The 25,421-nt window shown below is 36.0% G+C and overlaps 2 protein-coding genes across 7 annotated transcripts in view; one reads left to right on the plus strand and one right to left on the minus strand.

The window, feature by feature from the left end:
• The window catches only part of RIC1 (RIC1 homolog, RAB6A GEF complex partner 1), a 48,866-nt gene that overhangs the window by 14,443 nt on the left and 9,002 nt on the right, over positions 1-25,421 (plus strand). For 3 of the 5 annotated variants that reach the window (XM_038170023.2, XM_038170019.2, XM_027446037.3), the window contains exons 3-17: positions 1,979-2,055; positions 11,637-11,744; positions 12,436-12,578; positions 12,875-13,011; positions 14,076-14,167; positions 15,397-15,485; positions 16,176-16,320; positions 16,808-16,856; positions 17,512-17,664; positions 17,970-18,173; positions 19,501-19,539; positions 19,825-19,935; positions 20,456-20,545; positions 21,092-21,252; positions 22,300-22,438. In XM_038170023.2, the coding sequence (XP_038025951.1) occupies positions 1,979-2,055; positions 11,637-11,744; positions 12,436-12,578; positions 12,875-13,011; positions 14,076-14,167; positions 15,397-15,485; positions 16,176-16,320; positions 16,808-16,856; positions 17,512-17,664; positions 17,970-18,173; positions 19,501-19,539; positions 19,825-19,935; positions 20,456-20,545; positions 21,092-21,252; positions 22,300-22,438 (1,737 nt within the window). The remainder of the gene's footprint in view (positions 1-1,978; positions 2,056-11,636; positions 11,745-12,435; positions 12,579-12,874; positions 13,012-14,075; positions 14,168-15,396; positions 15,486-16,175; positions 16,321-16,807; positions 16,857-17,511; positions 17,665-17,969; positions 18,174-19,500; positions 19,540-19,824; positions 19,936-20,455; positions 20,546-21,091; positions 21,253-22,299; positions 22,439-25,421) is intronic. The other 2 variants (XM_038170021.2, XM_038170020.2) reach the window with 2 other exon arrangements.
• Positions 18,630-25,421, minus strand: part of ERMP1 (endoplasmic reticulum metallopeptidase 1) — a 42,245-nt gene continuing 35,453 nt past the window's right edge. The window contains exons 15-18 of one of the 2 annotated variants that reach the window (XR_005261550.2): positions 24,695-24,883; positions 22,513-22,602; positions 19,009-19,259; positions 18,630-18,928 (exon numbers count right to left, since the gene is read on the minus strand). The gene's annotated coding sequence lies outside the window, so the exon portion shown is untranslated. Of the gene's footprint in view, positions 18,929-19,008; positions 19,260-22,512; positions 24,884-25,421 lie in introns of both variants that reach the window. The other variant, XR_011806065.1, reaches the window with a different exon arrangement.

Here is a 25,421-nt window from a genome sequence, read left to right on the forward strand (position 1 = left end):
CTTGTAAAGATGTTAGAAAAGAGCATGTTTCTTTACTGCGTAATGCCTGAACATGATATTGCTGCACGTGGAAAATCTTCCATTTAATTTTGACCTGTCTCAAGATGATCATTATCATTTGGATTTTAGTTTTGCATAAGAAAAATATTTGCTTTGAATGAAAACAGTGGTGTTCTAAGTATATTCTTGACGTTTATGAAACTGAAAGGAATTTCTTTCGCAATAAAGCAAAATATTTGAGTGGGTAAAAAATGGCTTCTGTGAACTGATGAAGTAAGCTAACAAGTACTGCTGTTTCCTTTATTCCCGGAAAAGGAAACCAACCTTGCAAAGCAACTTGACAAGAAGCACCGAAATGCATAGTTTCTTTTAGTAATAGTGCTTTAGGTACATGCCTAGCTCATATTAAAATATTTGTATGGATCTACTGGTTAACTGAAATGTATTTGCCAGAAGGTCAAATTTGTGCTTTAAACAAATCTTATATATTAATTTTGAACAACTAACCTTACCGGTCATCTGCTTGTCTTGTGGTTATACAAACACTCGATCAGCTTCTACACATCTGATAACTAAATGATTTATATTCATTATCCGAATAGCATTGTAGTTTAAAGTCAGTCTTCCAGAATAACAGAATGTGACTTGGTATTGGATTATAGTAAAACTTTTTTTCAGGCACTGGAAGATTTTAAAAAGGCATTATGATAACAAAAGGTACTGTTTGACAGGAGAATTTTTCAAAACCTACCTGGATGACTAACAGCAAGAGGCTGTGCTTACCTTCTTTGCAGTCTTCTGCAGAGAGGGACCTGGGAGTCCTGGCGGGCAGCAGGCTGACCACGAGCCAGCAATGTGCCCTGGTGGCCAAGAAGGCCAATGGGATCTTGGGGTAAATCAGGAAGAGTGTTGCCAGCAAGTAAAGGGAGGTGATCCTGCTCCTCTACTCTGCCCTGTGAGGCCTCACCTGGAGAGCTGTGTCCGGTTCTGGGCTCCCCAGTGCAAGAGGGACATGGAGCTACTGGAGAGAGTCCAGAGGAGGGCTACAAAGGTGACTAGAAGACTGGAGCACCTGTTGTATGAGGACAGGCTGAGAGAGCTGGGCCTGTTTAACCCAGAAAAAAGAAGACTGAGGGGAGACCTCATCATTGTGTACAGATTTATGAGGGGAGGGTGTCAGAAGGATGGAGCCAGTCTCTTTTCAGTTATGCCCAGCGACAGGACAAGAGACAACAGGCACAAACTGAAGCACAGGAGGTTCTGTCTAAATATAAGAGGGCATTTCTTTACTGTGAGGGTGACAGAGCACAGGAACAGGTTGCCCAGAGAGGTTGTAGAGTCTCCTTCTCTGGAGATATTCAAAACCTTCCTGGATGCCCTCCTGCACAGTGTGCTCTACGTGATCCTGCTCAGCAAGAAGGTTGGACTGTATGATCTTCAGAGGTCCCTTCCAACCTCAGCCATTCTGTGATACTGTTATGTCCATCTGCGTTCAAGTAGATGGAAGTTTTGCTCTGAAGGTTTGATACATACTACTAGATGCTTACTGCATTAACTCTCTCCTTTGCAAGAAGCATAGTTCCTTCTCTCCTATTGAAAGCACAAGTTGTCATTTCTACAGGCTCATTTCTCCTTTTGATAATTAGGTGCCCCAGTTCTGAATATCTGCTGTAGCTGTCTGGTCTTATGTATTTAGATCTATATGAGCTGGGAAAATCTCTGTTGGACACATACATCCACAATGTTTTTTTCATATTTTCTTTCTGTTCTGAGTGATCCATTCAGTGGATTTTAAGGGATAGTAGGGATTTTAATTAGAATGAATTTCAAAGTACCATTTTTCAATATGTCTGAAAGTTGATACAAGTGTATATTTGTGCTTAATATACGTGAGACATACATAGAAATTAAAAGAATCTGTATAGACTTTACTCATGCTTCTAGACCAGATGTGTATTTATCAGTATTTCTCTTTCAGACTGCAAAGGGATACATCTTGTTTTTTGAAATCCCATCAGCAAGAGACAAGTATCTTTATGAGCCAATGTATCCGAAGTAAGTATTTTAAACTTTCTTTTGCATCCCCACAATGCGGAAAAATACAACCAGACAAGTCCTAGGCAGATAATATGATTAAAAACATATTCTTCCAGTGTGTGTTTTAAACATTGTTACGTATATGGAGCATCATTCTCACGAGCTGTAGTCAGTTCAGAAGGAAGCTGATTTACTTGGTTTGCTGTTCACTGATAGGATTCCTTAGGTCAATTTTATGAGTTCTCAAAATTCTAAATACCAGGGTTGAAATCATCTAATTCTGTAATTGATTTAAGGCAGTCTATTGAATTCCTGATTTGTCACAAGCCTTAATAGTTAGTTTAGAATAGTCCAGTTAAATAAATCATTTTTCTTAGGAATTATGAGGGTACAGGTTTTTAAGGGTTCCTGTCCTCCCTCCAGCTTTGTAATAACTTAGAGATTTTTGAAACAAAGAGGGAAGGAATTCTCAAAGAAAGAATATGAACTGTTCTTAGTTAGAATATGCAAATATTTTAGCTGTAATGTGTTATATTGTCATTATCTTATTTTCCTTATTTTGAACCACATAATACATTCCTTTTGTTAAAATGTAAAGTGAAATCACATTGGATATGTTTGTGGTTGACTTCTTTGAGTTCTAATGTGATTTGGCAAAACTGAAAAATATTTAGGAGACATGAAAACCTTAAGGGGTGTATTTGTGTGTCTTTGTATGTTCACATGGCTAGAATCTGTAGTCATTGATAGGATCAAATTTGCCTAGAGGAACAGTGAAATGCTCCTTTGTGGTGTATGTATGTTTTCATGTTTTTATAACAAGTTTAAACAAAGTTTATGGGTAGGTGTCTGCACGTAGAGATGTGTGAAGAGTGCTGGGTAACTGATGATATCACATAAGGGGAAAACATTTTAAAATAACTATTAAGTCATTAGTGTTTAAAATTTTAATTTTTGTGAAGATCTGGGTTTTTTAATCTCAATTCATTTACAAGTATTTATAGGAAGAAATGACTTAGCAGCTAGTAGATGATTTCAAACTGAATTAGTTCTTGCTTCATTAAGTGGAAAATGGTGTGTACAACAATACTGTAATGCATCTTTTTGCCTCTGAAACAGCCTTCAAAGTTCTGAAATTAAGTGGAATTTACTGTTTCCCATATTTGTCTGTTTTCCAAAAACTTAAGACCAATATAGATATGTTATATTACATTACTTGTCTTTTCTGAGACAGATTTTCACGCTGACTTTTCACATCTGACTTACAGTCATCAGATAAAAAGAAGAAAGAAAAGAGAAATTTAACTTGATAAAAACCTGTTGAAATGAATAAAGGAATAGTAGTATATCTACAGTTGCACATAAAGCAGAAGCCTACATTCCCAACGGAAGAGCATAATTGTTTAATTTTCAACTGTTAAAATCTAAAACTGAATGGAAGTCTGTATAAAATATGCAGTAAGCAAGAAAGAAGTCTTAGAAAATTTTAGACACGACACATGAAGGCAGGTTTCAAAATATCTATTAAGTAGTTAATGATAGCTGTTAGTTTATGTTAAGTTAGTTAATGACCGGTTAGTTTACCTTTCATATAAAAGTATTAAGTGTTTTTTGTTGTAAACCTAAAAGTGTATGTTTTATGAAAAACTATCTGTTAGATGAGCTGTGTGTTGAATGGCAATATATTTTAGATGTATTTATCTAGCCAAAAGGATATAGCCAAAAGGATATAATGCTTTTTCTATGTCTGAAAAGGACAAGGTGAATGTCCCTAGAGTGTTCATGATGGCTTGCTCACAATCTCCTAAGACTAATTCATGGACTTAACTTTAAGAAGATGAATGATCTCTCTGAATTTACTGGGATTACTAGTCTGTCTATATTTAGCTCTCAATTTTGAAAACCTACTTAACATTACTACTGTTCTGGTTATATTAATCAAAAGAAAGACATAAACCCAATAGCATTTCTGTGTAAATCATCTGCTGTGATTAACTTCAAATTTCTGTAAGCTCTTATGAGGAGTTGAATTTTCTGTGCAGCTGCATTGCTTTGTCTTGTAGACAGTTTCTGTAGTTCTTTGTAGTTTCTCTTTTGTAGATCAAATATTGAACAAACAAATGAAGGGGGAAAAAAAAAAAGAACAGACACACAAATCCAAAATCTCTGGACTGAAACTAACTTTCTTTTAGGATACGTTTGTTTTCCAAAGAGTAGGTTATTTCACTGAAACACTGGATTTCATTTCTACTGGACCGAACAGTATTAAAAAATGCATTCTGTTAACTTTGAAATTATGAAAAGTCATTGTAAGGGATCATACTTGACTTGTATGGTGTATGAAAGGGGTCACCTTACTGTTTTGTCCCACTGTAACAGGGTGTTCTTGGCTCCTTCCTCTATGTTGGCAATAGTCATTATGCAGCTGAGCCTTAAGGCAAGCCAGGTTGCTGACCCCATGGAGAAGCTAAACCTGCCTCTCTCCTTTCTTTACCTTCCCTGGCTTCTAGTAGCTTAGCTTACAGGCTCTCATAAAATATAGTAGAGGTTTGGTAGTAGAAACTGGTGACCTTGAAGTAGCAACGAGTGCAAGGAAGCAGTCATTACAGCTTTGTTTTTTAGCAGGATTTAGCAGTGATACTTGAGTGATGATTCTCTTTAGTTGGTGATGAAGGAATTGCTTGTTTTGTTGTAGCTCTCATGCAGATATTAATTCTGGCTTGTCCAGCTCTATCTTACATAGTTATTTAAGTTATCTGTGAGTGGAAGGGCGGTGATTTTTGCAAAGTAAAAGAAGATTTAAGGCTGTCCTGGCATTACGAGTATGGTAGGACTGTGTCTTATCAACTGCTAGAAACAAGTCTTTAGAAACAGTGAAATGGATGAAAAACAGGTTCAATTGTAGGACCACACACTTCGCATATATTAGGTAAAGTGTTTTTTTCCTCTACTTTTCTTCTCTTTGGCTACCTCCACAACGTACTGGAAAGTTAAGAGATGTTATAGAATATTATCAGTTCTCTTTTGTTTCTAGCTAATGGGCACACTTGTGTCAGTGCTCCTAAAAGTTGTACTTGCTGTAATTTGTAAAATTCTGAAAATCTGCTTAGTGTTGATGATCTGTCCATATCTACTAACAGTTCTGTAAACAGAATGAGGACAGACCTTTAGTATTATTTCTTTAAATAATAATGGCCAGTTCTGACTGAGTCATAGAGGGTAAACATCATGGCTAAAAAAATAAAATAAAAAGAAAACTCTTTTAACACACCTTCAGCTTGAAAAGAACTCTAGTGTGTTGCAGCTAAACATACAGAGATTGTGGTGTACCTAAAATACATACCAGCAACATCCTCAGCACTTCACCAGAATCCTGAAGCAAGACTTTCTTGCTGAGGCAGTATTATGACGTTGAGCTTGTGTTTACGTTTGATCAAAAATAACTTTTGAAAAAAAGTAAGAAATGTTGTGTTCAAATTATTCTGTCAGCGTAGCTCTCATATCAACACAACATGCATATCTTACTGAAAATAAAAAATGTAAAAAAAAGAAAAAAAAAAAGTGCTAATATGTATGATAAAGTTTTTCAACTTTAGGTTTTTGCATTCCTCTCTTTTAGGACGCTGGTAGGTGCAGTAGAGGTACAGCTTTATAAAGCATTAGTATTTTTGAAAGAATTGCTTAAGAATTTACTTGGTAGTTGAAGTGTCCAAATACTGGTTTAGCCTTCACTTGAAGAAATGGACCAAAGGTGTCACTGAAAATAAAAATCACCTCTTTCATTCCTGTGGGAGAGAGATACAGTCCTTACAGTTTAATTTTTTTTAATATAAAAGTGTTATGATATATAGCTGTTGATCAAGATAATCCAGAAGACTTTGCCTGTAACTGAAACGTTAATAGAACTACTCCAGCATACAGTTATTGTGTAAACTGTAATTATGCATGCAACATTTTTTTTGCTGGTACAGTTTGAACAAATGCCTTAAAAAAAAAAAAAAAAAGCTGCATGGAAGTAGTGGGAAGTGACAGAAACACTTCTGCTGCTTATACTTCAATACACATTGCAGTATGTCTGATTATGACACTTCTTTTTAGGGCCAAGTCTCTCTTCCAGTTTAGCTCTTCTACTAAGCCTGTGTTGATTAAAGTGTGAATTGGGACTAAAATCTCGTTGTCTGAATGCAAGAGTCTCTGCCTTTCCATATATTTTAGTCATGTAAAATAACTAGATTTTGGAAAGTAAGCCTGGGGAAAAAAACACATCTTCCTTGCTGCTACTGTTTGTTTAAAACCAGACAGGAACTGGAATCTAGGAAAACTGATTTCCTGTTGAAAAATGCCCATTTGGCATGACTCCCTCCTTTTCTTATCAACCTACTGTAATGCTATTTATATTCTGAAATTTGGTGTTTTAATGAAAGTGTTGGAATTCAAGATTAGAGAAGCTACAGCCTATAAAACATTCTAAATTTGTTCTATCAATACCTGAGGGCATAAATCTTATGAAATTGAGAATTCATTAAGTACTTTAAGATGATTGAGTGAGCAATTCCTAAATTTTAGATGTGTTGTGCCTTTCAAAGTTTAATTGGTTTGAAATGTACTTGATATTGTATCTAGATAATGTAAGAGTTAAGGAACTGATCAGTTCAGTGTTATGCACATTTTATATAAAAGCTAAAATTAGTTTAATGTCATAAAAGTAATACATCAGAAATGCAGCGTTCTCTGTGAATTCCGAGTATTTTTTCCAGATTAAAAAAGGATACTTTTTACCCTTCAGCTGGAGTCACTCGATAGTGGGGGTGTTTGTATTTTTTTGTTATTGTTGGTTTTGTTTTTGTTACTGTTGGTTTTGTTTGTTTGTATGTCAAACTTTTTTAAAAGATTTTTAGGAGTGTTAGGAGTTGAAATCGTTCTCTTGAAGGGAATATTTCTGGCTCTGCTTATATTTGGCTAGGACTTGCTAGCTTGTTCTTGGAGTGAATGCTGAGTGAAAATTTAGACTAACAAATCAAGCAGGACACTAAAAACAAATCAAAAAAACAATTGTTTTTTAAATTGAGCCAGAATAGTCTGCAACTGCTCCAGCTTTTAAAATCTTTGATCCAGTTCGTAGCAGACTTGGAAGAGAATCAAGTATTGGCTATTAGCCCATGTACTGGGATGCTTCCCTGCAGTGAACACAAGTACAAAGTCCTGCTTCAATTAGTTCACTCTAATTTTACCACCATATTACTAAAATTACAACAAAATAAAACTTGAAGAATATGTATGTATAAAATAATACAATGGTAAAATATAATTAATCTCCACAAGTGATATGCTTAAGAAAAGTGGCAGTGCACACAAGCACACTTGTAACATTTTAAGTTGTGGCAAAGTATGGTAATATTTCTTTGAGGATTTTCCAAAGGGATTTGTACAGGTACTGTATAAATCATGTCATAGGGAGGAGATGTGCAACAGCATCACAACTGAGGCTTCCCTGTATTGATCTGTTTATTATTTCTGTTTAGAGTTTTGGCAAAGAGATTGATACAAGATTTGTCAGTGAAGAGACAGCGTGCAGTCGCTTAATGCTGAGGATATTCTTGCCTTAAAACAAACAAAACAACAAAAAAAGAAAAAAGAAAAAAACACTTTGTGGCTAATAAGCTTAAAAATGGATGTTGTATTCTAACCACCATGGGTACTTGAACAAGTTAATGTTCATATGCCAGTTTACATTCTTGTATTGTTGCTTATGCGTCTGGTTAGAGTATTCGTGTCCTACTTTTTTTTGGCATTTTTCAAACCTTTCTTCTTTCTTATAATAAGTCTGTTTATAGGTGCCATAAATTACCTCATCAGTTGAGGACTTTTTGCCTGATTCAGTGGACTTAAGATTAGAGTGTACAAATGTTTTGAACTTTCAACTCTACATGGGTAACTGATGAGGTGTACAGTTAATTAACTTACTACTTTTTCTTCGGAGTTAAGTTTGTGCTAAAACTTAACTGTGTGTTTTTTCCCTATGAAAACAACAAAGATGATTTTGGCTTTGTTTGGATAATGTATATTTAAAACTAGATTAGTTGCAGAATTTTTATTAAGCATTATGGCACTTACTAGCCCAGGCTGTGGTTCAGGAGGATTAAAATGTCATCAAGAAATCTTTGAAACCGGATAATTTGTTAAACCATTTCACTTTTGAAAATGAAGAGTTGATTAATATGCTAGCTGGTTATTATTCTCAAACCACAGAAACATATTACCCATTTTGGTAGAAAAGGTTCTATAAAGAATTACCTTTCTAAACCCTTCCTTATTCTTTATAGTTGTATCTATATGCTCTCTCTAAAGTTTTGTCCAGCTTTTGGTGATCTGTGTGCATATAGCTATGGATTAAGCTGGACATATTTCATCTGCTGGTGGCTGGCTGCAGTATCTGGTGGAGATATGTAGGTTTAGAAGTCAGAAGGCTGAAGCTGTAAGGAAATGAGAGCTCATAGTGCAACTTCTTAAAAGTTGTTTCAGAACTGTTCATGTTTTCAACTTTTAATATGTTCTAATACGCTTTCAGGTGTTAACATCTTTTCCAATAAAGAGTGTCAATTATTTCCCAAGCATCTCTAAATTGAATAGTAGGAAATGATTCTTCGGTATATTTTTGTTGTCGTTGTTTGCTTTTTTAAAATATTTTTCTTGGATCAGGGATGCAATGGGAGATTCTTAGCACTCAGAATCGAGAATAGACTTATTCAAATGTTTAGTTATATTAACAGATGTGGCCAATATCTTTTAAATTTAATGTATGAAGTATCAAAACGTGGTGTTTTGACAACATTCCAGCTACATATGGGAATTAAGACTGAACTCTGAAACTGAGGGACAGATGAAAGATTTTTCACTTAAAATTTCTTCCCTGTCATTTCAAGTACAAACTCATTACCTTTATGACAGTGTTCTTACATACCTACTGAAATAAATATAGAAGTGAAATAATTACATTTGTTTCAACATGCAGCTAGTTGGTCACCCTGATGTGTCCATTCCTCTCAATTCTTGTGTAAAAGAGTTACTTAAAATTTGGATACAACGGTAGCAGATGCTGATGTGGCAACGCAGACCAAACATTCCTTCCTGCCTTCGTCAGCAGAGCACGTTCTTCATTTAAAGGTCAAAGTAGCTTAACTAGTAAGGCTGATTCATGCAGATGTGGACTGTATGAACACAGCGTACTTTGGATTGTACACCCCCTGAACCCATAGTAAGGGTATAGGTTGAATTGATGAATTTGACATAATCATAGGTAATGAACTAAAATACTGACATTGAGTTTCAATCGTGACAACAGGGGCACAGTGGCAAAAGATATTCTCTGCAGCTAGTAACAAATTGGTTGAAACTAGCTTGTGAAATTGAAAACATTCAAATAGTCTTACAAACTATTTTTATCAAAGGTGTTTAAAGAAGAACCCTGCCCCCATGAAAGTTTCTCTTTCAGCACACACACACACAAAAATAAATACTGAACTGTGGTGTTCCCATTCTGGTTTTATAATTTGTGTTCTGCAGAAACAGTTTATACTTTTGTTAAGTACCTCAGTGAGTTACAAGATTCATGTTGTGTGGTGTGATATATATACATAACAGTAACAGTGAAATATTACACAATGCTTTTCTCTCACCTTTTGTGGTTTCATTACAAAATTCAGTTGTAACACTGACTCTTGATAAGCTGCAGTCCTTTTGTGTTGCTTGGGATTATGTCTGGAACTGTATGTCTGCATAGATTGAAAGACATGCATTCAAGTACCTGGGGGTTTCTGGATGTTTTCTGTCCCCTTCTCCAACCTTCAGGATGATACCTTTGCAGATAGTGACAGATGTGGATAAATTAATTCTGTATACTATATTTTTTTATCTGTGACCTCTCTGATTCTAGAAGATGCCAAGACAGATCAGATGGGTTTGGTCTCAGAAGTGTACAAGAATCACGGAATCAGAGAATGGTTGGGGTTGGAAAGCACCTTAAAGCCCACCCAGTTCCAACCCCCTGCCATGGGCAGGGACACCTCCAACCGGACCAATTTGCCCAAAGCCCCATCCAGCCTGGCCTCGAACACCTCCAGGGATGGGGCATCCACAGCTTCTCTGGCCAACCTGCTCCAGTGCCTCACCACCCTCTGAGTGAAGAATTTCCTCTTAATATCCAATCTAAACATACCCTCTTTTAGTTCAAAGCCATTCCCCCTTGTCCTATCACTACAATCCCTGACAAAGAGTCCCTCTTTGAGCTTTCCTGTAGGCCCCCTTTAGGTATTGGAAAGCCACTATATGGTCTCCCTGGAGCTTTCTCTTCTCCAGGCTGAACAACCCCAACTCCCTCAGCTTGTCATCCTAGGAGAGATGCTCTGGCCCTTTGATCATTCTCATGGCCGTCCTCTGGACTTTATGGTCACCATGTTTTTTTCTTAAGAGATGTTACTCTTTATGTCTGTTAACTCCAGCTTGTCAGAGGTTGCTTTGGTCTTACCTTAGCTAGCATATGTATAGCTTTGTGTAAGAGGATGTTGTATCCATTGAAGAACAGGTGATCTAAATTTTACATTTTGTTATAAAATGGTAGTGGAATTAAGGCACTTGACACTATCTGAGATCAAGAAAGGCAGGAAGGAGATTAAGGTGTTGTTGTGCTATCAAACTTATCAAAACTGCAGCTGCTTAATTTTCTGCCACATCTTAGGTAGTTGCTTTGGCTACCCTGCTGGTAGTGTTTTCTTAAAACCTAAGTAAAGGTGAGGTAGATTTGTGTACACATTTGTTTCTGACTAACGATGTTAGACAAAATGCTTGACTTGCCTGCAGTGCCTTTTTCATGCACATTTGGTGTTGTTTACTAGCATAATGCTCATTTCACCACTGGGTCATATATGTCACAATACTTAGGATAGTTCAGGATTCTTGTTTGTTTTTTTAATCATTAGCCAAACACATGGCACATCAAATAGACGCCTAGATAAATAAGGAACGCTTTAATAATGCTGTACTGAGTTTCATTAGAGAATGAAATGCAAAATGTAAAAAGAGAAAAATACATCTTTCTGCGTTTAGAAGCTGATAAAGTGTAATGGTCAATTTTAAGGAAGTTCCGTCATCTTTCTTCTTCTCTTGGTAGGCTATAAATGTATTGTTAATTTTCTTGAGGGAAATAGTCTTACAGATTAGTATAATAAAGTCTACCTATTGAGTTGTGCATGATGAATTGATAGTATAAACATGGATCTGGCAAAAAGAACTGAAGAAACATGAGCATTTTTCAGTCTAAAATATCTGTAATGCATGTTGGCAAGGAATGAATTTGAGATGGCTATTGTAGCATTCACAGTCTGTTTGCTGTCCTATTTTGCTTGCTTACTCCTTTTAGGCATATAGGATGACTACGCTTTTTCTACTACAATTACGTTCTACATATCAAGTGTTCCTTGTGGCAGGTTGTAGATGAATATAAAGTAAAAAGTCAGTGATGTAAAACTAACTAAATGTAAAACTAACTCTTACCTTTTTTGACTGCCATCTTGTTTCAATTTTAATATTTTCCTTGTTTTTAGAGGAAGTCCACATCTGAAGGGAACACCACATTATAAAGAAGAGCAATGTGCTCCTTCTTTAAGTCTAGAAATGAAGAAAGTGCTGGATCTGCAAGCTTCTATCACAAGGTATGCTCAATAATCACGTGTTTAGAATATTTTTCCTAATGAGAAACTTCCATATGAAACGGGAAGGGGATAGAAAAAGCTTTCTCGTAAGCCTAAGAAGTTGAGAAAGTATATTGCTGTTTAGGAATTTTTTCTTTCTGTGTTTGCCTGTGCTGGTACTGTTTGTATGTAGAAGCATGAAGAAAAGGCTATGTTTATGTTCAGTACTACATTATATTACGATGAATGTTTCTGTACTTGGGCTCAAAGTATGGATTAGAGATTTCATGGAAACCTAGGTACATCCAAGCAAAACTGTAGGCAGAATTTCAACACTTCTTCAGCTGTTTGCAGACGATCCTCATTTTTTTCTGAAAAAAGTTTATTTTTTTTTGTGGTGATTGCCTTCCCTATTCCCTATCAGAAGCATGAAAATGATATTCTGTGGTTTGTGTACTAGCTAAACCATTATTCTGACAATACAGACCTGTTAACGACTTCTGATCCCTAGAGAAAAACAGACACTCTTTTATATTCTTTATACCTTATTGTATAAAGGGTTTATGCACTCAGGTTATAATTTATTTGGTGTAACTTCTCAAGTTATTCATTATACAAAAGGCAGCTGTGTAGTGTTCATTACGCTAGGTGATAAATCTGTGACATGGGTTTGAGATAGAGATTTTTAGAGAATGACGAATACATTTGTTAGTTTGCAGTCCATGTTAGAGGATCTACTTGTTGCTACTGCTGATGGATTTCTCCATCTTGTTCACTGGGATGGTATGACCAATGGAAGGAAGGCCATCAACCTGTGCACAGTTCCATTTTCTGTGGATCTGCAGTCTTCTCGAGGTAGGTTTGTGTTTTGTTCTTTTTTTCGGTTGGTTTGTTTTGTGGCCATTTGTGGTTTCTTTGGTGGTTTGTGGTTTTTTGTTTGTTTTTGTGATCTTAAGCTATTGGAGAAATACTGTGTAATATAAAACACAATCTGTTCTCAGAGATGAGAAAAAATTGCCTTTTGTAAATCTGGACAAAGTAGCCAGTTTAAATTAGCTTTTGATGTGAAGTAGCAAGTAAGCAACTGAAAAGTCTGTTGGCTTTCAATATCATGGTGTTAATGTATTTTTAAATTACTGGTATTTTCTCAGCAGGTTCATTTTTGGGCTTTGAAGATGTTTACATCAGAGATATGGAATACTGTGCCACACTTGATGGTTTTGCTGTTGTTTTTAATGATGGCAGAGTTGGTTTCATTACACCAATGTCAAGTAGATTCACTGCTGAGGTATATTTCCTTTAGTATTTATAGCACACATTCTTCGACAGAAATTTTTCCCCTGGTCTCTGCATTCCAGTTAGCTTTCCATTTTAACTTATGTTCAGCTACAAAGAAAGAAAAAAAGATAACAAACGTTTAAGAGATAAAATAGAAACAGTACTGTATTTCATACCATAGTTTGAACTAGAATCTCTTAGGACTAGTACATGTCTATGGGAGAACATAACTAGTAGTAGATTTACTTTCTAATTGTTTATTGTTTCAGAATGTCATTATAGTTCTGAGGTCTTACTACTGTTTCTGTGACAGACTTTCTGTTTACCAGCCACAGGTATAGTTGTGCAAAGTGGTTTCTCCTATGGCAAAGTATCATAGGTGCTATTTCTAGCTGTAATTAAGTCTTAACTCTTCTCATAGTGACAAGCATGTTTCAGATTTTTTTTTTTGATGGAAGCTTTTGTAAGCTAAGCACTTCCTTACCTGTAATTCAGCGTACAAACCTACATTTTAGCATTCAATCTCTTCCACTTTTGGTTACACCTGAAGTGGTCAGGCCATCAGACTAGATCTCTTGAAGTGCCTTTCAACCATTCTATTTGTTTTAATTACAAAAAAATAATAAAATTGTTTACTCGGTCCCAAACTCCTTCACACTCTTAATGTTGCAATTTCATTTATTGGAGATGGGAATTTATTTCTCTGGTTTTTGTTTTGCCTCTGTCCTTGGTACCACCTACCGATTTTTAGATGATACAAGAACACACCTGCCTTATAAATACTGACTTGCTTTGGTTATTCAGAGCTGTGATGCACAAAAACTATTGCATATAAAACTGGTTTCACTGTTCCTAATAAAAAATAAAAATCAGGAATATGCCAGTACATAGGGAAACTATTCTTCTGAAGCTAGTCAGTTAATATTGATATCTGCAATTGAAATTTACCAAGGTGATGAAGGTCAACTGGCAAATCTGTTATATGGTGTGCATAGGTAGCATGTGGGTAGAAAGCGGATAGCATGAGTAAAAGCACTGTTGAACACCAAATCTTTTGACTTCCTTCCTTTACAGCAGCTCCATGGTGTTTGGGCACAAGATGTGATTGATGGAACTTGTGTGGCAGTGAATAACAAATACAGACTAATGGCATTTGGATGTGCTAAGTAAGTTTTGCAAGGCTGGTTCAATGGGGAAAAGAAGTCTTTCCTTGTAAAAACAGAAGTACTAATTTATTCTTACCAACTTGTGCTGAAAAAGCTTTAAAGATGAAAAGGATCAGTCTTCCTAGGATAAAATGCTGTGTCAAGAAATTAGGAGGGAATTTTTTTTTTTTTTTTTTTTTAAATGCCTGCTTGAAATTGCAGTTGATGTTTTTTTCAGCTCTGAGGAGGAGGAAAAAAGTGGTTGGACCAGTAGTGAGGATTGGAAATGTGCCACTGTCCCAGTTAATTTCAAAGCAGGATTATAAAGTCAATTTTAAGCTGTTAATCATAATAGTACTGGACAAAAAGTAGCACTTTGTACCCAGCTGACAGTGATCTCTTCTGGTCAGGAAAAATGATGCCTATTTGAATAACTAGGAATATTTATAAATTAAACTTGAAAAATGCTGTAGTGTTTGATTTACTGCTTCTTCAAGACAGTTCCTCCTATATAATACTATTCCAGATAGTTCTGAGTGCAGCTTTTAAAGAAGTGTTTGTTTTTCAGAGCATTTCGTAAGATGTGATGATCTATGTTGTTTGGTCTTCAACTGTCTGAAATGGTAGTCTCAGTTATTGTAACAAAACAGTATGTTAGCATTTGCCTTTGAAAAATAGTTACTATAATTTTTTTAGTTACTTCTACGCTGCTGATGAAACTTTAGCAACTAGTAAAAAATGAGTTTCTTTATGTGGATTGTCACTGTTGGAAGCTATGAACTATGTGGGTTGTGTATACATGGATGTTTTCAGAAAATATAGTCTTGGTTATCATAAGATTGGTTTTTCAGGTCCTCCACTGCCTTATTAAGTATGTTTTACAAATATGTTTTGTAAAGTGCTATGAGTGTTACTTGGCATAGTGTATCTGTTCTGGATGAATTTTGCACAAGTGAGAAAATAGCAGACAAAAATTAAGGCATTAATTGTTTTCTCCTTTTAGAAGGACAAGTGGATATTTATAAAAGTCCTTGGCTTTTAATGAACTTAATCCAGCCTAAAGTTGTGTTATCTGCATTGACAAATTTATTAAATTATTTTTATAACTTCTGTATATAAAGTAAAGAGTGAACTGTTCCTGAGAGTGGGAACACTGCTCTCAGATAATATGTAACAGCTTTTATTAACATCTTGAAACTGATGAGAAATCCGAATGGTTTGTAATCTAAAGCATGTGTAATCTCTTTCAGTGGCTCTGTGCAGGTTTATACAATAGATACCACCACTGGAGCCATGCAGTTTTCTCATAAATTGGAGCTGACACCAAAACAATATCCTGGTGAGCTAATTTTAATGCTAGAATTTTCCATCTGTTTTTGGGGAGGAACAAAGAACATTTTACCAGTTAACTATTTCTTGTTTCTATTACCACTGACAGCATTAGTTGTTTACTCTTGCACATGTGTTGTAATTTACTCTTGTATATTTGCTCTTTTTGCTGATTGCTTTTAACTGTCATTTGGATGTGTTTCATGTGTGAGTTTTTTGGTTTGATCTGAGTTAGTAGGTTACAGATCTTGCTGCTGTCATTTGGTGCCTTTTTAAGTGTTGCAGGTGTCTGTAGTTCCCACGTACAGTCTTTGGATTATTTTTCCATGACTTATCTGGGAAAATGAGATTATTGTCAAATATGAAATGAGCATAATAGAGGTTTAAAAGAGGTAGGAGTCAACTTGAAACAATATGTACAGGGTCCCAAAATTACAAACATTTTTTTAAAGCATAGTTATGTCATAGCACAGTATATTTTTGGCCTGTTTTCATGTGCTTTTAGTTTTCTATGAAACCAAACATTTGAAAGAAATTGTGAATTCTTAATTTGCTGCTTATTCATTTCAATGAATGCAGCAAAAAGTTACTGAAAAATCAAGTACTTATTTCTGTATATTTTTGTTTCTACTGTTAAGATAAGAGCGGTTGAAGGACATGACATTTCTCACATGGTATTTTACTCTCTGTTTTTAAACAGATATTTGGAATAAAACAGGACCTGTTAAACTAATCAGATGGTCACCTGATAGCTGTGTTGTTATGGTGACCTGGGAATGTGGAGGCTTGTCCTTATGGAGTGTTTTTGGTGCTCAGCTTATCTGTACTTTAGGAGGTGATTTTGCGTGAGTATGTCTTTCTCTAATGAAATTGTAAAATGTTTTATTAGGAAAAAGTTATTTTTCTAATTAAAATATACATAATTAGAAATTAATTAATTGAATTATTTTGTAATCCCTTTCCATCATAATTCCATAGATGTTGGCGTCATTGAATGATACTTAGGAAGAGATCATATGAAAAAAAAAAAAAAGTATTTTTTTTTTTGTAGTGATCTCTTTTGGCCATAAAGGCAAATTACCCTAAAGCTAGGCCTCAACAGGCAAATATTATTAAAATTCCTTCAGTACCAGTATGTATTTGTTGAAAAATTGCCAACACACAAATCAAAATTCAGACAGTTTACTCTAGACACCTGACAGTTGTTTTGCCTTTTATGCTTTTTAGTCAGAGGTAGGGCAAAAATGTGGCATCAAATGACAATAGAAAGGTAGGAAGATAATTTCTTATTTTGAAACAATGCTAAACTCAAATTTCTATTCTGTTTTTAAGGTATCAGTCTGATGGTACTAAAAAGGACCCTCTAAAGATCAGTTCTATGGTAAATATAAATGTAAAAAATACTGTAATGGGACACTGCCTGTTATTTTTTTAAAAATTATTTTTAGTAAAATAATTCTAGAGGGACCTGGACAGGTTTGGGAGGTGGGCCTGTGTGTACCTCATGATTTTTGACAGAGCCAAATGCAAGGTCCCGCATCTGGGCTGGGACAATCTCAAGCACAGTTACAGGTTGGGCAGAGAATATAAGAGGGGAGATTTAGATTGGATATTAAGAGGAACTCAGAGGGTGGTGAGGCACTGGCACAGGCTGCCCAGAGAAGCTGTGGACACCCCATCCCTGGAGGTGTTCAAGGCCAGGCTGGATGGGGCTTTGGGCAACCTGGTCTAGTGGGAGGTGTCCCTGCCCGTGGCAGGAGGTTGAAACTAGATGGTCTTTAAGTTCCCTTCCAACCCAACCCATTCTAAGAAAGATTTTCAGAAAAGCAAACTGGCTTTATTTGGCTTTATTGTGTTTAATGAGTAAGATGCTTTTACTATTCTTCATAACACAAATACTGTGTTGAGGGAAGAGGGGACAGCTGATGATTTTCATGTACTATGCCTGATCATCAAGTATGCACACAAAGCCTTTTCTTGGCCTTGCTTGTAATACTAAGAATGAATGCTGATTTTTTTTATTATTTTGCTTTCAGACCTGGGGTTCAGAAGGATATCATCTGTGGGTCATTGAGGGGAATTCTTCTCAAAACACTAAGCCTGACAGAGATGCAAAAAATGAACCTCAACAGTTTGGTATTCTGCAGTTTCATTTCATCAAGAGTGCACTCACTGTTAATCCTTGCATGGTAAGAGTATTGTTTTTTCATTTGTTTTCTTTTTGTTGTTGTTAGTGGTGGGTTTTTTTAGTTATTTTTTGTTAGACTGATTTTATCATAAAATCTTTAAAATGGTACTCTGAAAATGTTGGTATGCACTAATGTAACATAAAACCTATTTGTGTAAGCGATACAAAGACGAAAAACTGCCTTAATACCTATTTTTCATGTTGTTTAACTTGTTAATACAGTGATAATTTCTTTTTCTTTTTTTTTTTCCCCTGTACATGGAGATAAAGGGTTATTTGGCATTTATTTTCTTTTCTTTTTCAAAGAGTAACCAGGAACAAGTCCTTCTGCAAGGAGAAGATCGCTTGTATTTGAACTGTGGTGATGCAACACAGGCCCAGAACCCCAGAAATACTTCAGCACACTCTGAACACAAGCCTACCAGGGAAAGAGGTCCATTTTCAGATGGCAATTTAGATTCTCAGGGTTTAAGCACTTTACTAGGACACCGGCATTGGCATGTCGTACAGGTAATTCTCACTGGTTGCTTGTGCATGTTCTGAGCTTGCTGGAGTTTACGTGGCTGGAATTTGCAGCGAATCTTAGCATTCTGCCATACTTTTTTTTTTTTTCCTATTGTGAAATTCTTGCCTTTTTATTTCCTTCTGGGTTTTGACTGGTAGAGCTTTTTATTGAAAAATTATAAAGGATTGTTGACCATCTCAACCTTGTGTTGCACTTCAGCTAATAAGAATCAAAGTGTCTTTTAACTGTATGAAAGAAATTAAGAAATTAATTTCCTTTCCTATGCTTTGAAAGGGAAAGCAAGTGTGACTTGCAGAAAACACTTCAGAGATGAGTTCTGTTGTTTTTTGCAGATTGCTTTAAGCAAATTCAACTAATGAATATAGTCTTAGGACGTTGGCTGTGTTTTCAAGCAGTCTTAGATGGCATCTGTCTAAGCATGTAATTAAAACATCACAAAATAAAGCTTGGAAAGAAAAATTTATTTATAGGGGTAATCATAGCGCAGATTCATTTCTCTGCTATAGATGAAAAAATAAGTAACGTTTAATCTGTAATGCAATTGCCATCTTCCACAGTTTCAGACCTTCTAAAAACCTTTATTCAGAAAAATGTCTACCAACGTCTTATTTTTCACAGTGCATGAATTAGTATTATTAAACAGCATGTTACAGTAGGCATGTATATCTGGATGCTGTTGAATTTCCAGTGTAGCTAGCCAGATGCTGCTGTTGTGCAAAGAAAGGTCTAGGTCTTCCTCCTGTGTAGGAAAACAAAAATTAAGACAACTGGAATTTTTGTGGGAATCAACGTACCTGTGTGGACAATGAAGGCACTTACCTGTTTTGTATTAGACCAGGGACTGAAGTTTGATCCTGGATTGTATCATCCCAAGTTACATGACAAGTCCAGGATCAAGATTCAATTTGACGCATCACAGTGAAGTGTTCTCCTAACAGGGCTCTTGACAGTGCTGGTGTGTGTTTCTGACTGGATTAGAAATTTCATTGCAACACTGGAAGTCCTTCTTGGCAGCTGTGTTTATTAAAGCTTGTACATTCCCATGAGAGGTTCTGATAAAAGAGACGGACCTAAGGGGGGAGGGGGGGGGAAGCAGCAAATTTTGACTGTTAATTTGTGATGTGTTACCTGTTTTATGTTGTTAATGCACTTCTTGTATTAAAAACAATTTAACACGTATGATTCGGGAACTTAATTGGAAAAAAGTAATTGTAGTTAAAACAAATACAATATTAAAAAGTTATAATTAATCACTACTTCAATGGTTCAGAGTATAGTAATTTTTTTGTTTTGGTGTTCTTTATTTTTTAGATACATAGTACTTACCTAGAGAGCAACTGGCCTATAAGGGTGAGTGATTTTAAGAATACATTCTTGCTTTTTTAAAGGTATTGGGGTTCTTAACAACTGTCCTTTAGGATTGGATGACCTCTAAAAGATGAAAACATTGCTTTAAGTTACAGTAAGAAGAATGTATTGGGCAGGAAAAGTAGAAAATGGGATAAAAACAAGATACTTCACAAGTTTTGACTCTAACATTTTATTGTCATATTGTAATGCACTTGGATAGGATATACCATTTAGATTATTTCTCTACTGAGGTCCTGTTTTTTTGTTTTCTGTTCTTTTGGCCAGTTTTCAGCTATTGACAAGCTTGGGCAGAATGTAGCTGTTGTTGGCAAGTTTGGTTTTGCACATTATTCTTTACTCACCAAAAAATGGAAGCTGTTTGGAAACATTACCCAGGTGAGAGGCTATGGAATTTTATTTGGGTATACTGGGGAGGATAAATATGTTGGAATGTGATTCTTGGAGGATGATTAAAAGTATCTTTTTCAGATAAACAACCTGACAATGCACTTGGGATTAGGGTAGTTGATTTTCCACATTTTCCATAAAATAGCTGAAACGTCTTGTGGTTTGGTGCAATAGTTCATGTCTGATTATTAATTGTTTCTAAATATGACTTCATTTAGTCAGACACTACTACTATGTATTATCTGAGAGTCTGTGTGAAACCCAGGTTTGGATGTTAACCTTTAAATTCTGGCCAAAAGCAAAAAGCTAAGTTGGCCAAAAGCAAAAAAGCTGAAGCTAAGTTCAGGGATGCCAGGAAACTAGGGATCCGTAGAACTGTGTCTCATAGGATGAAGTTTGTCCTTCACATACTACTCTTCAGTTCTTTGTTATTTTCAAACAGCCAAAAACTTCATATCAAAAGATCACCTTACTCTTATCAATATAGTTTGCTGTGTTTTCTTTTCAGGAGCAAAATATGATCGTAACAGGAGGCTTAGCGTGGTGGAATGACTTCATTGTTCTTGCATGTTATAATTTAAATGATCATCAGGAAGAGGTGAAGTATTTTTTCTTCAAAATTATGAAATCTTGCTTAGAATATCAGTTCTGTTCAAAAGTAGTAGTATAAATGAGTAACTTGATTTATAGGTGACTTCAGGTCACCTTCAAAAAATCTATATTAATGCTTTAATTTTTTGCACATAAGTTTACTATTGCTATGAAAAACTGTTTTCTGCTGAGAACCATGAATCTGCTCATTGATATGAAAACTTTGTGGTATTTTTAAATGTTTTGAGGTTTCCATTATAGAAAAAGGGAGAGTTTTTGTAATATTTAAAGAAAAATATGGACAGAAAACTTCAAATTTTTTTTAACTAATGAATGAAACTCCCCTATGTTTGTTTAGCATTTCAGATTTGACTGTACTTCAACTGCTTTGGATGCAATAGTAAAATGTAATGCCTAAATCATCTGTTGAAACAAACACAGTAATGTATCTTGCTAGAAATCCATGACAACCATTCCACACACAAAAAAAGTGGAAGTACTATCAAATGTTAGTAAACAGAACCTATATTTACACTACCAGTTTTCCTTGTAGCTGAGAATCTACCTGCGAACATCTAATCTTGACAATGCATTTGCACACATCACCAAAGTGCAAGCAAACACGTTACTACTGAGTGTCTTCCGGGACATCGTAATATTGTTCAGAGCAGATTGTTCCATTTGCCTTTACAGTATTGAGAGAAGGCCTGAAGGGTGAGTATTAGTACTTAAACAATTTTTTGTAAAGTTTTTGTAAATCTGCTCTCAGTCTGAGTGTATTCTCAGTTTGAGTAAATTCACATATATATGAGTATATTTATAAATACATAGAAATGAATATATAGAGAGATTTCTATTCAGCAATATAAAGTTGTTTGACAACTTGTAGAATCAGAATTTTAAATAGTGTCAGAGGAGTAAATGTCACTTGTATGCGCAAGTGATAATTCATGAGTCTTGTCACTTGTATGTGACAAGCAAATACACACGCTAAGCGTGGGGGTGTGCATGGAGGAATGCATATTCCAAGCTATGTATGCACAAACATGTGGCTTGTTCTACTTGATAACTACTTGAAAAGTGAATGTAAACAGAAGAAAAAGGTGCCGAAAGACACCCATGTATCTGAATATTTTAACAACAAAATATTTCTAACAATAGAAGTAGGAATTGGTGGAGGTAGGGTGGAGTAGCAAAGATGAAGACAGAAAAGGAAAGTTTGGCCTGTTCTGTGGTTGTGGGGAGCTATTTTGTTGCAAGATAAGTAGCAACAAAGAGCCAGATACTTTTGCATAGGTAAGTTTAGTGACCATAGAAGAGAGACAGATTCCCACATAGTTATTGAGTGTCTGAACAGGTGATTTTTCTTCCATATGGTATCTAGGTTTCAGCAATAAAGGACCTTTTAAGCAGAAAGTAAGCTATTGACCCACTTCAGAGGAAAATATTTTCAATGTTTTCCAAAGAAACTCAACAAAACTGGAGGTTGATCAGAGACTTATTCTGAAGTATCTGATTACTCATAAAGCTCTGTTCCCCAAAACTATCAAGATCCAAGCTAAGCTGCTGTTAGGTTTATTTGGTAACTTTTAGGTAGTGTAGATATCTGGGCCGATGAGATTTCTGTTTAAGGGGAAGTAATTGTGATCTGTAGAGTAAATTGTATGCTAAGTTGATTATTTTCATTAGCCTTGCTTCATAATACTGATTTTATATTAAATACTATTAAATAATTGTAACCCTTGTCATCTTTTATTTCAGTCTTAACCCTACTGCCAGTGTCCAGGTTCTTCAAGAAGTGTCCATGTCTCGATACATCCCCCATCCTTTTCTTGTAGTGTCTGTTACGTTGACATCGGTGAGGACAGAGACTGGCATCAGCTTGAAGATGCCTCAGCAGGTACAAACACATTAGTGCTCAAAATTGGGAAGAAATTTTTGCCTGGATTTGTTAGTTTAGTTCTCAAAGCTTACCTGAGTGATGAAAATCATAAGTCAGTGGTTCTTCTGCCTGGTAAAATGCCATTATGTTTTTTTCCTGGTGCTTACTATGAAGACTTTGAACTGGAAGAAAAAAAGTAAATTCTTACTTTTGTTTCATGTCTTCTCTTGTCATCTTGTAAAGTTTGGGACCAAATACTGGGGGAAAAATTAACTATGCCTAGGGAAACGCTGAACACCAGAGCTCTGCATGGCACTAGGAAGTGCCTATTCTACAGTAATAAGTCAACTACAAAAGCATCCGTAGAAAAAAGATGGCATATTATCTTATAAGGTTACTTCTAGTCAATTTCATACTACACTATATTTACACTACAATGTAAAGTGAAAATGGATTTTTGTTGTCTGTGGTGTAAATAAATAGAGTTTAATTATTTGATTAGCTGCATTACGAAGCATTTTACCTCACAGAAGCTACTTTAAGATAGTTCTGAAGTTGTGTTATCTGTCAATTAGGGCCCTGGATATATGACATGTATTTTTTCTTCGCATAACAAAGCCATTGGCAGATAACAAAGCACTAGCACAAGTGTGTAAAATCCAAAGGTTTGCATTGCTTTCTCCAGTGTATTCTAACTGAGTGTGCTAAACATGTATCCTAAGACTTTCATGTGATCTTGGGCAAGCTTGCTCTGGTTATGTCCCTGTGCCAAAATTGTTTAATTTTTTTCTTTACCTCTTGTCTAGTAAGTCCTGGGAAGACTTACTAGTTCCCACAGAGTGGTCAAATGGTCAGATTTAAACAACCCAGACTGGCAAGTAAACAGTTAGGCCTCTAGGTACACTACATATTTATACAAGCAATTGATGTCAGGGATTTATATTAAAAGTTGGTACTGATCAAAAGAAAAGCATTAACGTTAGCACTGAATATGATGTTGTACTGCCCTTTGGACAAAGCAGTGAGCCTGACTTAATGTGTGTCAGCCTTTTCAGTGTCGTTAACCACTTTTGATCTTACTCCCTGAGTCTGCAAATTTACCATGCAGGCCCTATGTCTATGCAGATTAAACTTAATGCATAGCCTAGTAGAAGCTCCAGTGACTTGGTTTAAGATTAATATGAAACAGTTCAAGATAGGTTCAAGATACTGTACAACTGTGGCTAAACTTATGGCACATTTACCAATGTTAGTCTGCTGTAAGATGCTAGCATGTAGCAGTGATACTGTTAATGCAAAGCTTTATTTATCTTAAAATACGGGTGGCTTGCCCGTGTCAACAGGTTTAGTTGACATTATAAGACCTTCTTACTTTTAGGCAATAAAAAATAAACATGGAATCTAGTAAACAGAAAAACTCCAGTGTTAACTCTCTGGCATAAGACCTGTATAAATGAATATATCTGTAGGTACTCTGTTATGCTCGAGTCTTCTGAGTCCTTTTGCATTGAATTAGACTTAGTCATCTCTATATGGATTGAGAAGCTATTGAGTTCACTTGGGCAGAAAGGCCTAGTGTTAAACAGAAAAGCAAAACCAATTAAAACAGTTCTTTCAAGTGTTGTGTGCCTAGAGACACGGATGGAGGTATAAGACCAAGACTAAGGAAATACAAGTTTTATAAATGGAAACACTTGATTCCTTCAAACATTTGTGTTGATTTATTTACTGTTACTCTTCTTTGAATGGTAATGCTTGTAGTATGTGAAGTAAATTTATTTCACTTCCAATTTTGCAGTTTAGTAAATCTCTATGAATGAGGTATCAACTATTTTAAAATCAGTCTCATGGGTAATCATAGAATCATTAAGGTTGGTGGTTGGACCAGGTGATCTTAGAGGTCTTTTCCAATATCTCCCACTAAACCACATCCCTAAGCATGGCTCATGTTCAGGTGAGCATCTAACAACACCCCCAGATCCTTTTCTTCTGCACAGCTTTCCAGCCACTCTCCCCCAGACCTGTAGCATTACATGGGGTTGTTGTGGCCAAAGCGCAGGACCCAGCACTTAGCCATGTTGAACCTCATCCCATTGGCCTCTGCCCATCGACCCATCCTGTCCAGGTCCCTCTGCAGAAGCCTTCCTACTCTCCGTCAGATCCAACACTTCCCCCCAAATTGGTGTCATCTGCAAACTTACTGAGGATGCACTCAATTCCCTCATCCAAATCATCATTAAAAAGATATTAAAGAGGATGGGCCCCAACACCAACCCCTGGGGAGCACCACCAGTGAGCGGTCACCAGCTGGATTTCATTCCATTCACCACCACTCTCTGGGCCCAGCCATCCATCCAGTTTTTAACCCAGCAAAGAGCTCCATGGGCTGCCAGCTTCTCCAGGAGAATACTGTGGGAGACCACGTCAAAGGCTTTGCTGCAGTCTAGGTTGAAGCCACCATCCCTGTGTGTTTAAAAAAAAAAAAAAAAAAAAAAAAAAAGATTCTTGAGATTTTTGTATGATTTTTTTTTAATAGAGCATTATGCAATTCAGATTAAGAACTGTTGAGACATGTCTCCGTCTATCTAATGAAGTATCTGATCGACTGTGGGCATGTGTGAACAGAGTACTAAGTTTACTAGGGGGTGGCTGTTGGCTTTAACATAGTTACAGCTAGGTAACTAACATCTTGCAAGTTTATACACAAACTTACCTTGTAACTTGTTAGCTACAGGTATGAAACATCCAAGGAAAGCAGTGTGTGGAGTTCAAACATGCCCTGCTTATGCATGCTAGTTCTGGAAAGCAAAACTGCTGGGAACCTGTTGGATAGGGGTTTTTTTGTTTTGTTTTGTTTTTGTTTGTTTGTTTGTTTTTTGTTTTGCCTGAGAAGCAGAAGCTGAGCACTGTCCTAGTCCCTTTCTGGTCAGAATCCCTCTTGGAGGGTAACTAAAAATATAGTATCTTATAGTCCATGAATAATAGTTGTGAGCTCTCTTTG

The sequence above is a fragment of the Anas platyrhynchos genome, chromosome Z (genome assembly GCF_047663525.1).
Source record: "Anas platyrhynchos isolate ZD024472 breed Pekin duck chromosome Z, IASCAAS_PekinDuck_T2T, whole genome shotgun sequence".
NCBI lineage: Eukaryota > Metazoa > Chordata > Aves > Anseriformes > Anatidae > Anas > Anas platyrhynchos.